Consider the following 13,577-nt stretch of genomic DNA (forward strand, 5'->3'; position numbering starts at 1 on the left):
TTCACAGCCACAAGGCAGAAAGACTCCCAGTTTTGCCCTAAGTAGTCCATGGCAAAGCAGACTGGTTTATTCTCTTATTTAAGAAAAGCAGCTTTTGAAAGAGGAAGAACTTTTCACATTAAGAAATCCACGTGTGAAAATAACTGTGTACTAACCTGCTGTTCTCTCCAGCATTGTTCATAAACAGAGGAAACCTTCCCATCTGCTTGTCCCTGTTGACCTTTCATCCCCTACAATCCATATCTTGCCCCATCTCCAAGTCTACTGCGCTTCCCATTTTATAAGGTTTTTCTTCAAATTGCAGCTGTCTAAGAGGAGTTAGTCTCCACACAGGTGAAGCACCCCAGTATTGACCAGAGTGTGAGTAAGGGTCACAGGGTCACAAAAACATCCTTTGTAGCAGGAAGTGTCTCCATCATACGCTATTTCAGTGCACAAGGAGTGAAGCTGGAGAACTGAGGTCTGGATTACCGCTCATTTCTGTCTCAGAATCTGACATACAAACAGGTCACCCTGGAGTGATAGATTATAATGCATGCAATCAGCCCATGGGAAATCACTAATGCATAGAAGCAGATGTAGGGCCCATGAGACTGTTCTAAGCACTGTGCCTGAGTATATATTATCTTAGCAAGTCATAGAAATAGCCACTAATCCTCCACCTAGTGTTAGGAATATTCTTTTTTTTTTTTTTTTTTCTTTTTCTGACAATGCTTGTTTTGACTATGATTTCTTTGGGTCAAGGCTTAATTGTCATTGATATAGTACATATGACAACATTTGTCCACAATAACTGGAGATACCACACACCACTGTAATGCAAGTCATAACACCCCACCCTTCTTAGACACTGACCTTCACAGGATTCTCCACTTGGTGAAAACATCCCATTGTCATGGTAGCCATCCCTGCACTCACAGTGGTACCACCCTGGCAGATTGATGCAATTAGCACGGCTGTCACACTGCACAAAGCCATCGGAGCATTCATCAATGTCTGATTCAAAAGAAAAACAGAAAAGAAGAAAATTCACACAGAGGAAATTGCTATATTCATCTGATGCAAGAACAACTTCTCTGGTGCTTCATGGAAGTATTCTGATAATAGCAACTTAGATTTCTAGAGTTCTTTGTTACGGCATTGTGAATCATTTCCACAGAAGGTCTTGGCTAATAAAGTTGGCTAGCTAGCTGGAGTTCTGCTAATCCCAATTTAATGTTTATATATTAGCAACTTCTTTCATCACTGTATATGCTCAGTAATACATCATTTGTGTAAACTGTCCACAGTATGAAGAAAGGAAGATAAGAAGAACCCTTTTGCTGAGTACAGGCTGCCTGATAAAACTTATTTCCGGCACCATATCAAAACATTAAATCTTTACTGCCGTCCTTGCTCATGTTCCCAGTGTTACTACTGTTAAGTCAGCAGGACATCCCACTAACTTACACCAGCACTGCTGGCACTCAGCATTGTTGACTGCCGTCTCTCACTGTCAAAGAGAGCAGCTGGGATTCCAAATCAAGGCTTAGATCTTGAAGGTGAAACACAACACTTTCTCCTCCACCCAGTAACTCCTTTGGGATGCTCATTTCTTAAAGAAAAACTTATACTGATTAAACTTTACAGTAACAACCCACAGTGGTATGGATGTCTGGACACACTGGTCCAAAATCCACCATAGGCTGGCATCCTTCAGACACCTGAATTCACATATTTAGTAAAGTAGAGAACTTTGTCAGATGTTCATTTCTGACATCTTCAGTTAAGCAGTAAGTCATATTAAGGAACAGGTCTCTGAATTAATTAACAGTTAGGGAATTTCAGGATATTTAATCAAACAGGGATAAAAAAATGTGACCTTCATTATCATATTTAACACACTGTCACTGTGTTTTATGCAAAATCTACTTGAACAGCAAGTTGACCGAGAGGTACCTATAAAACAGACACAGAAGGAGACAAAACACACACACACTTCCTTCAGAAACAAGAAGTTCTGTGCATTTGAGTATTGAAGAAACCTTCAATATACTCACCATGCTGGCCAAGTGAAGATTCAGCCAGGAATCTTTAAAATCGAGAACTAAAATGACAATGAGTTTAGACTCAAACTCTTAAGAGTACCTCAGCAGTTGACCTACAGTTATTTGGGATGAAACTACAGAGGAGAAATGTAATGTGACCACTGAGATACAGGTAAATGTGCCAAAATGCTGCGCACAGTCCCTCTTAGCTTGCACTTAAGGCATCTGTTACTTTCAAAATATAAAGTATAAAATGACAAAAATTAATCATGAGCTTCAGTAAGGGCCCAAATCTCTTGTTAAGAATACAACTGTACATGACAAAGATATACTCATTCTACTCTCCTATGAAATCTATCTAAAAATACAGGTGTTTGTTGTTGTTGTTTGTTTCATTGTTTGCTTTTTTTAAAGGCTTGTTTATCCATCCAAAACACATCTGAAAGAAAGGAAGTTGTTGAGTATGGTGGGGGATGCCTACATAACCGTAAGGTATTGCTCAGACATCCACCTTTTTGGTGAGTTACATTTTTCTTACATATGCCAGGAAAGTAGGCACGATGTGCCCTGGGTATTTTATTCACATGCTAAATAACTTCTGACACAGTTTTTCATATTGAAAGGCCAGGACAGTCATCTCCTTGGAGTAACCTCACAGCCATAATGTGAGCGTGTTGATTTTTAAAGTTCTGTAGTTATTCGGGGCAATTCCATTAGGAATTTCTGTTATTGTATCAGCCTGATTTTCTGTCACCTGCCTTTCTGACCAGATGCCCCTTGTGTACGTCACCAGTATTTATGAGAATGAAATGACCAGCACCCCTACCGGAATATTGCACTAGGTACATATTTTTGCTGCTATGTGTACCACAAATTAAGTCCTAATCTCTATTGGTTTTAAAACACAAGATTTTCAACTACGCTGTGAAGTGCAGGATAATCACATAAGTAGTCCTGCTGCAGGACTGAGCAATACCAAATCCCTGCAACCTTTAGCTGTTCTGGGTGTCTCTCCCTAGCTCAGTATAAGCTCTAGCCTTTTTCTTGTGAGCAACCAGGGCCAGTGGGACTTCAAGAGGGTTAGAGAGATTAGAGGGAAATCAATGGAAATTATGTTGCTGTAGTGAGAAGAGGTTGGTTTGCAGTTTGTGCTTTATCCTCTGGTATTCACTCACATGCCCACAAATGGCGGAAGGGAAGGGAAGGGAAGGGAAGGGAAGGGAAGGGAAGGGAAGGGAAGGGAAGGGAAGGGAAGGGAAGGGAAGGGAAGGGAAGGGAAGGGAAGGGAAGGGAAGGGAAGGGAAGGGAAGGGAAGGGAAGGGAAGGGAAGGGAAGGGAAGGGAAGGGAAGGGAAGGGAAGGGAAGGGAAGGGAAGGGAAGGGAAGGGAAGGGAAGGGAAGGGAAGGGAAGGGAAGGGAAGGGAAGGAATTTTTTTCTAGAAGATCACTCACCATGGGGAATACACAGTCTGGGATGAACTCACCCAGGAGGACAGACTGTAAGTTAACCTAAAGGTCTGGGATCGTCTGCTTAGAACAATATAACTTGCTGCGGGTGGTCGGAGCCACAAGCTCCAGAGAATCAATGAAGCACATGACTGCTTTTTAATGTTATTCAATAACACACATTAAGACACTGGATAGCATGTGTCTTCCTCTGCATTCAGTCTTCCTCTGGAAAGTGGAATTTATTGGTAGTGAGGTGAAGGATAGGGTGTTATTCAGAGTAAAGTAACAGATATGAATTTAAGAAAAGCTATGTTCCTCTCTTCAGAACAATTTATTTCTGAATCTCTACATTTTATAATTGTGAGCACAGTATAGCAGGCACAGACTGAACATATTCTGCTGTTCTCGCTTGCTGATTATTCAGAAAAATGAGCCTTGAATGTCATGCCAGTATTGGTAAACTGACAAGAAAGGTAGCTTTTCTGTATTTATTTGTGAACTAGCTGACAAACTCATATCACAAGAAATATTACTTGAGATGAAATGCTTTTACAGATGCCAATAAACAAAGAAATATACTCTTCTAGTTTTGTTACAGCTGCATGCAAAGTGGAGTGGAGTTATGCGGGAATGCCTACCATAAATAGCATCAGTGGAAGCACATTGTCAGTCTTTAAGAAACATCAGATTATTCTCAGTTTGTTTGCCTAAACCATTCAATCGGAACCATTTCTGCACCAGTAGTGAATAATTCACTATTCCTTACATGGTATCACAGCAAACATAGTCAATCAAAAACAATTTCACTACTAAATTGTTAGGAATATATGGCATGCGTTGTAGGTTTCAGAACATAGATGTTCCTCACACACAAAATTTCATGCTAAATATCCCAACTTATATTCTTTAGTTTAGCACTAGTTCTAGCAGAGACTTACTCTGTAATGGGACAAAACTCAGGTAAAGTCACAACTGTGTTAAACAATTAATTGCAGCAGAAACTTATTTTGCAGAGCCAAAGAACTGATTTCATGGAAAATTTTCTTGACATTTGGATAAAAGGATTTCTATATTCAAATGGGCATAGCATAGCTCAGGAAGTGCTGTAGAAGTATCTACAACTGAAATGATCTTATTAGTATGGAAAAAGCAGCCAGAAATGACTTTTTTTCTGTCCTCTGATGAAACATTCTCCGATGAATCATCTTGCAGCTGCTCAGTCAGAGGTGTGAGCTGACAACAGAACAAAAACTGATTGAAGTTTTGCTTGGCCAGTGGCTATGGTATATCAGTGGGCTATATGGAACACTAACCACACTAATGAAGTTCTGTTTGATGCTGTACTAGAAAGGCATAAAAACGAAACACTGCTCTATTGAAGGAAGTTACTGAAAGGGCTTTCTATTTTCACTTCTGAAAAAAATTAAGATTTTTAAGTGCAAGAAGAGGAGGTATGTGCTTTTTTTCATTAGGACATAGTGGCATTTGTAAGTAGACGGACAAAAGTCTTATTCTGCAGTTGCAAGTTCTCCTCTTCAGCTAGCTATAAGAAGCTGTGGGGGGGGGAAGAAAGAGGGGGGGAAGAAGAAAAGCTATCTCCATCCAGGAGGTAAAAGAGAGTCTCATTTGTCTTATGTTCCAGAGCAAATGGTCTAATCCCAGCCCTTAATTTATGGAAGAACTCCCACTGACTATCACAGAGGCAGTATTTTCTCTATTTTTCAAATAAGCAGCACAATTGCACATGAAAAATCTGCCACCCCATTCGTGTGAGGAACCAGGTTTGGACCAGAAAGCAGCATCAAGCTGGTTTGTGGATGGAACCTTTGTGCCAGGCGGGAGGGCAGCTGTGCAGCAGCACCCGCTGCGCTGTCTTCCCACTCCAGGGCACTGCATGGCAGGAGATTTATGGTTCCAGCTCTTGAAGGACTGTCTTGAGAGCACAGATGTGTGATTCACAGAACACCAGGAACATGAGGACCCCTCACTACCTGATGTAACTCGTGAATGCACTCAAAGCAATACCACGCACACCACACTGCCACCAAACAGGGTAATTTGTTATTGCACACTTACATTGCACAGGATTTGGTTTTCAAAGATTCTGTTTTTCTCCTGTGCATTTTTCTTAAGCTTAAATCAGTCAGCCTGGTTATTTCCATATTTTGCTACCCATTTTTCAACTGGAAAAATACTCTCTTGCACCTTTTTGCAAACTAAATACTCACTTTAATACAATAGATACAGTGACACATTTTGAAAGTAACTAAGTACTGTATACACCTAGTTCCCCTGGACACGAAAAAATGCTCTTCCAAATCACATTCTATATACTTCATAATTACTAATTTCCTGAACTGTAGCATCAGTTTCAGCTATTACACCCTTGCTCTTGGGGAGACTGAGAAAACCCTGCTCCCTGAAGAGCAAAATAAGATCATTAGCAAATTATTCACTGGTACAGTAGGAAAAAAAGGAAAGCTAGCAGTCTGATGAATATTATTAGAGAATTTCTGTATAATAAGAGCTTTTGAAGATGGAAAGTGGTATAAAATTGCCAATTTGAAAGCTAGCAATACTCTTTCATCCAGCAATTGGACCAAACTCTCTAATGTGGTCAAGCTGCACTCAACAAAGAGCCATGGTGTGGTGGGAGATGGCGTATGGCTATACCATTTTACATTACTCATTTCAAGACTGAAATATTAATCACCAAATCCTCCTCTCAGAAAAGCCTACATGCCACCATCAAGCACTAAGTTAGAGAGACAGAGCGGTTTAGTCTAAAAATCCTTTCTTTCACAAACTGCTTTATCCAGGTCAATAAAAACAAAAGGTCCAGCAGCCTTCTGCCATTAAGAAGGAAACATCATATATTCAAAGCTGTGGATATTTAGAATTTAGTTTTCTATCTATCATGGAAGTTTTTCTGGGACAGTACACACATGGCACTCAGCTAAGACTGCTAATTAATAGACTCAGTTGCAGTAATCTCTCCCAGTGCTAATTGGGTTATTATCACTGGATATATTTATAAGGATTAATGAGCAGCCAGCAACTTCTGTAACACTCAATCACTACAGTCTTAGGCTAAATTTGAGATCTCATTTCAAAGGCTTTTCCATCCTAATAACCTCTAGAGCTACCTGCATCCCAGTCCCACAAATAAAATGCATATACACTGAAAGAAAAATCCCGTCAGAAACACATTACCAAAGAATTTGCTTAGGGTACTAATAAGATGTTGAAAAGATAAGTCCTTGGTGTGTTTTTTCCTGGGTACACGTGGATGAGTCAGACTCTGATATGCTTTTGCATTTGTCAATCCATTTTCAAGGATGTTATGTCTGACTTTAGTACAAAAGAACATGCCCCAGCTATTCAAACTCATGCTCAGATAACAGAATGCCCAGTAGGATTAAGATGTCTGGGTTATCTGATCTTAGTAAATATGCATGCAAGGGGGAAAAGGCATAACTGAGTAGGACAAAATAAAAGTTCACTGTGCTGCATAATGCATCTACTGTCAAAACTCAGCAGCTTTGAGAAGGATTCATTATCTCTACAGTAAGTTCTAGAGTCCCATATTGAAAAAGAGATAAGCGTTTGCGTTGGTTTTCATGTTATAGCAGATTTCTAATGTGAAGATAGTTGGGAAGACTCTGCTGTTTAATCAGACCTCTGAGCTGAGATCTTATGGAGAAAACAGATCCCAGTGGAGAACTGTAACAGCTTAAAGCTAGTTCAATATACCGGTGCTATCTTCTCTTGTTAAAATATCAACTTTGGGGATTTCCATCCCACTACATTCCCATATATTGCATGCATATACATATTACATGGAAGAATTATTATTTTTTTTAACAAAAGCAAGAATACAGAAGCTTATGATACTGTAATAGTCCAGAAAGATATCAGTTACACCATAATCCAAAGTTATTTAGAATGCCTTTTAAATATGTTTTGGAAAGTCTGATCATCATCTTTCTTCTAACACTCTGCTGATTCCCAAAGGAGTTCTTTCTTCCTTCCTTAATGGATGTTCTAAAGCCTCTTGTGCTTACAATCTTGCTTGGATCTTTTCAGCTTCCAGTAATTCTTTAAATCTATGTTATAGTATCTTGAGTACTAGTATATGCTTTGCATTGTATGAACCCTCACATCAGAGATCCCATGAAACTATGGAAAGCTCATAGCACGGAGTTACCCACAATTTTAACCTCAGAGTACCGTAATTCCATGAGTAAAAGGACTTGATACATCATTAGAAACATCAGTTATCTGAGGTAAAGCCTCCAGAGAACTGTGAAGACTCTGGACTTTCCTCTTCCTGCTCCTCTGGATAGTGAATTAGGGTGGTGCAGGGAAAGAGGAATTTTGAATGCCTTTGGAGTCGCCACTCTTATGTCTATGTCTCTACACTGCTCAAACTCTTGCAGAAATTCTGAGTCACTTTAACACCATACTTTGCCACAAAGGGCAGGAAACTAGAATTTGGGTTAGAATTACCACATAAAAACTACTCCAAGTTGTCAGTGCTGCAGATATGTTCTTCCCTACATATTTCTAACTGTTACGATGCATGAAAAAATAACTATAGTTAAAACAGGGTTTTTCAAATGTTTTCTTTTTTTCTTCTTTTCTTTTTTTTTTTAATTCTCGCAAGAGCATGACTGCATTTTTTAAAGTACCGTGTCCATGGAAAACTAATTTAGTTCCATTAATGAAAAGGAAGCAAAATGTGATTGAGGATGTAATACGGAATTATAGTTCATTAATTCTTCAAGTATGTAATTTTCCAGACTCCCGATCCCCCATTGATTTCTGCACACCCCCATATGTCCTGCTAAATGCCAGCAAAAAGAAATTCAATTGTGTTGTTATTTTATGTGTGGCAGTGGCGGTGCTCCAAAATTAGATAGAAATATTATGAAAGGGAATTTTCCACTGGCTGCTTCACCATGCAGCCCTGTTAACAATTCCTTGTTGTCAAAAATTGATCAATCACAGGCCCCACAGATAACTGAGACTATGACAGTTACTCATTTAACATCCAATATCATCAAAAGATGTGACATTTGTAGCAAATGAAGATGATAATTCAGAACACCTAATTAGCCATGATGAACTAGGTGCATGCATGAATAGTTAAAAAAGAGAATGTATTTTTCTATGAGATTCTGTGAAACCAATTGTGTAATCCCCATTAGAAAGTAAGGGTAAAGTCAGAGAGGTGTGGGGTTCCTATTCTTAGACATTGATGGTAGTGTGAGGTTGCTTTCACTTTGTCCATAATTCTCACAACAGCACCTTAACTGTAATAAACACTTCAATTTCCCTTTTTTCCCCTACTTCAAAAAGATAGAAAAAGCACTTCTGTGTCTTGACATACAATGACAAAGCTACTTCAGATGCATACTAATGTTTGGAGGTGCTGCAGCTCTGTTTGCAAATGTGAGGAACTGGACTAACACTCATGCTACTCCCTAAACATGTTGGTTTCTGGATACTAAAGGGCTAGATTAATTTGTCCCAAGAAAGATCTAGTTTAGCCAGATGTTCTTTCTTTCTTAAAGGTGCGAAGTCTCTGCAGGCACTGTGAAGATCTTCAGTTTTCTCAGTCGTAACGGTGAGTTGTAAGAACTCATTCTATACGTTTGAACCAAGGATTCAACCAGCACGTTCTCAGCTTTGTTTGGGTTCAGCTCTGGTATGAATTATAGTAATTTTCCAATGATTCAGTTCAGTTCAACACAAAATTTTGGCTAGGGCTTGATCTAACACCCTGATCTGAAACTGGTCTTCTGCTGAGTCTTCTACCCTTTAGAAAGGTTCATAATTTTAAAACATTATTCCTTTCATCTCCTTGCCCGTGACTTGTTAACATGATTCACAGTTCACATACTCATGACCACTAATTTACATTGCTGCTCATGCAGCATCAAATCAAGTAGAAACTGTACACAACTGCTGAACCACAGCAGAGAAAAAAGAAAAAAGCCTTTTCTTTGCTTGGGCTATACACATATCATTGCAATATGTCTGCAGAGATTGCACACTCCCTCATGCTGACAGCAAGAGGAAGGGCTCCGAACAAGGGTATGGTGCAATGACTGGCACTATAATAGATTTTAATTCCACTAATAGTTAAATGTCTCGTAATTCATAAAAGAGAGACCCTACAGTGAATTATGAAGGCTATCTCCATTTCCCTTGTATAACAGAAGGACATTCTATTATAATGCTGCCCAGCTGAACTATTCATATTCTATTTATAGATCATTGTATTTTAAGAACCTAATTGAAATTTTAGGTTTCATATTTTGTAAGGAAGGTTCTTTTCTGCAGAAGTAATAGCTAAGTAGTGGATACATTTTGATGTTTTTAATAAAGAACAAAACTTCCTGTCTCCTCAAATCTTTTTTTGTAGCACTTTCTTTTCCAAGTCTCTCAGTTTTTTAAGCTGCTACAGACAGGATTGTAGTGTTTCAAGAGACTAAAGAAAATATAAATATAAGTATTCATATTTGGCTCTAGAAGAGAAAAAAAAAACGTCTTTTGTTATTTAAAACTGACAGGAACTCTGAGGCATGAAAGAAATTATATACACCCAAGAAAGTGTGTCAGGCAAGGAAGATGAAGGAAGAAAAAGATACAGAAGGAAAAAAACAGCAAAGCATCTTAGACTACAAAACAGAAAGAGCGAGGTAAGTAGGGTTCATTCCTCAATCCAGAATGTTCACTGAACCCAATATGGGCATTTTATTTTATTTCTGTCAAAGAGGTACTCTGTGAATGAATCTAAGCAAAAATGTGAAACAAAGAAAAGCTTTCCAACCTTCTAAAGTCACCAGCCAATGCCTCACTGTTTATGAGCTGATTTTTCATAACCAAGACAAAAATCAGCTGGTAAATGGGACCAGTGTGACTTTCCTTCCTGACACAGCAGTCAAGTAAAGTACATTTCATTTGCAGAACACAAGCTTTTCTGCTAGCTTGCTGCAGATCTCATTTGTTTATTCTCACAGACAACTTTTTAACCTTTTTTTCCCTGCAATTTAATGAGCTAGCAATTTTAGAATATGTCTTTTTTGAAAGCCAAAAAAAAAAAAAATTATATTCTCCAGAATTGGCTGCACTCCCTCTTTGTAAAAATATAGTGAAAAAAAAAAAAAAGCCTGTCTTCTTTCAGATGTTGACATATTTGAGTAAAGGAGCAGAAATGAGATGACCTACGTCTTATCCAGACATCTGCCACTGCCTTTTTATGCAAGCTTTGTCACCTATTCAACTTTCCCCACGTGTCTTGACTTCCACATCTGTAAAATGGGGAGAAAGCACTTGTACCAGCTCTCTGCTTTTTCTTGTACAGGGAATGATATTTGGGGAACAGCCCCACACCAGGGAGCAGGAGCTATAAGAAAGGCCAACCTGTTTATGAATATGAAGATTCAGCTTTTATTAGCACACAGTTAGCTGAAATTTGTTGGAATTATTAATTATAATAACAATTCAGCTGACGTTCGTTAATCCTTTGATAGATCTGTATGAAATATGCCGTATAATTTTTCTTTCTGGTGACAGTACTTTCTCAATCTGAATTTGCTCTTATTCTGTAAATGTTACATGCTCAAAATTCATAAACTCTTTAAGAATAAAATCCTTCAAATCCATTATTTTTTTTTTCCATGAGGAAAATAATTGCATGTTGATTTTCTTGGAGAAGAGCCTCGGTAGAAACTCTGTGCAAGTTTTTCTTGCTCTCTCTGAAAATGATCTTTTGAGTACTTTTGGGTCAGGGGAGGAAAAGGAAACTTTAGCCAGTTTACACTCGTTATATGAATTTATGTGCATAAGAGAAATCTCAGACAAGTCAAAGGGGACAGAGAGGTGATCACAGCCCTGACAACCTGCATTTGTAACCTATTACCTACCAGGTTATTGCTAAGACCTTATATTGTGTTTACTGTTTACTGAATTCCCAACTGATAAATATTCCCAACAAATTTGGGAGGCTCTTCTCACAGAACGTAATTTGTCTGCAAGTTTTCATCTTGTGTCTGGATCAACTCTGACCCCTTCCTTCAACCTTCACCTCTTCATTTGAGTATGTTTTAGAGGGAGAGAGGGACCTGTCTTTTGCCTCTTAAAAGCCCTGTGAGCGAATCAGATGCTGCATCATGTATCCTGCATGCTGCTCTCTGCCCTACCTCCACAGGACTTCAGTGTTTGAGAAGATGCCAGCTAAAAGAGAGGTACAGTCAGAAGAGAGTTAAAGCCTTTGCCTCTACTTAGTTACTGACAGTGTACATTCTTGTCATTCTGCTTTTGCTCAATTAAAAAAAAGAGAGACTGCAGTGTTTCCCTATTTAGTGCCCACAGTTCCTTAAGATGTAATATATCAGATGTTTTGCAGTGACTTTAAGTTAGATAATCTCAACAAATTTTTCGCAAACACATCTAAAAAGATTATACAAATGCATAACACTCGAGATCCTCATGAGGGTGCAGTCTTTTTTAGAAATCATCCTTATCTTGACTTTTATTAAAGCATAGTGTATTCGTTACCTCTTAGAGGTAAAAGCATTAGTAACAGCTTGTTTTGTTTTCATGCATTTTGGACTGGGCAGCTATTCACTTAGAATCATAATTAGTTGTGGAGGAGGCAGATGATTTATGAATAAAGATATGAACATACTGCATGTTATAGTTCCTCCAGCTAAACACTAATAGGATGCCTGCTCACCCAAGGCCTGACTTCAAGAATATATTAAAGCATTTCTAATTCACCAATACGTTTCACGGTCCTTGTTTTTCTTAGTCTTGGTCAGAGATACCATGGTCAAACAGTCTTGATCATCAATGGCAACAATGAATCAGTCCAAATGGACATTTTAGAATGACTCATTATAAACAACAGTTATTATTGTTACTTCACAGAAATAAGTCAGCAAAAGTGGATCATGTGCAAAGATGAAAGATCAGGCACGCGGCTCATCAAAATAGCACAGCAGTTTATATGTCAAAAGAACGGTATTAATTTGTATCAGCTCAATACAAGGCCCAGTTTTGGTGAGATGAAAGCATGAGGAAGAAGATCAGTTAGGAAAACAGTTATTTTTATCAGGTTTACCTAGAAACCAAAACAGATGAGGAGTATAAATAAATTGCTTATTTATTTATACTCAACTTCATTTAACTCAAATTTGAGTTCTACGATTCTATGATTCTATTAGATAAACAGAACTCTAAGGGACTTTCAGTAATACTCATATATCTTCAGCCTGTCATCTCAGAACCACCTCCAGCTCCTGCCCAGTCAACTATCGAGGTCACATTTGCCTTTTTTCTTTGTTTTACCAGACGTATCATATGAACAAAGCTACTGGACAGAATAGATGCTGTGAATATGATGGCTTCCAACCTCCTAAGTTTATGAAAAGTATATCACAGGAGTGTAGGACAAAAATATAGGAACCAAAAGTCACTTTGCACTCTGCTCCAGAGCACCAAATAAGACCTTTCAGAGGCTTTCTAGGAACTTCAGATTTGATGGAGTGCACACGAGTCCCATCTGCCTGGAACAGTCAGTCTGTTGTTAATGAAGGTATTTCTTCTTATTAATCATTAGTCAGAAGTAGATCAATATATTACACTCTAATCAAACAATAAAAAGCAAGCAATGTGGAAGTTCATTTTCAGAGAATTACCGTTACAACAAACAATTTACGTGAAATTGAGGCAAGAGAAAAGAAAAAGGGAAGTGAGTGGAAGGCATTGAGAATTATCATAGTAACAGTTTTCTAAAGTAGATTTAGCTGTTATGCTTAAAGCAGACATAGAAATTAATGATTCCCCTAATTTGGGCCATCATGTTATGATCTGCTTTTCCTACAGTAAGTGAGCATTTAAAATGGAATAACACAGAGTAAGGTTTAGCATCACTGAACAGACTAGTAATTTGCATTATCTTGATAAACCAAGGATTGCTCAAAGATCATTATTCTTGTCTCTGCAATAAGTAATTCACATGCAAAAACCATCTTTGAGAAGGCCAAGCCTACACAGCAGACCACTCATTACCCAGCCTGTGGGAGCTGGG

At 38.4% G+C, this 13,577-nt stretch overlaps 1 protein-coding gene across 1 annotated transcript in view; it reads right to left on the reverse strand.

Annotated features, from left to right (window-relative positions):
* NELL2 (neural EGFL like 2) overlaps window positions 1-13,577 on the reverse strand; it is a 140,431-nt gene that overhangs the window by 14,444 nt on the left and 112,410 nt on the right. The window contains exon 16 of the mRNA XM_031589561.2: window positions 856-996. Coding sequence (XP_031445421.2) covers window positions 856-996 — 141 coding nt within the window. The remainder of the gene's footprint in view (window positions 1-855; window positions 997-13,577) is intronic.

The sequence above is a fragment of the Phasianus colchicus genome, chromosome 1, assembly GCF_987193195.1.
Source record: "Phasianus colchicus chromosome 1, bPhaCol1.hap1.1, whole genome shotgun sequence".
Lineage (NCBI taxonomy): Eukaryota > Metazoa > Chordata > Aves > Galliformes > Phasianidae > Phasianus > Phasianus colchicus.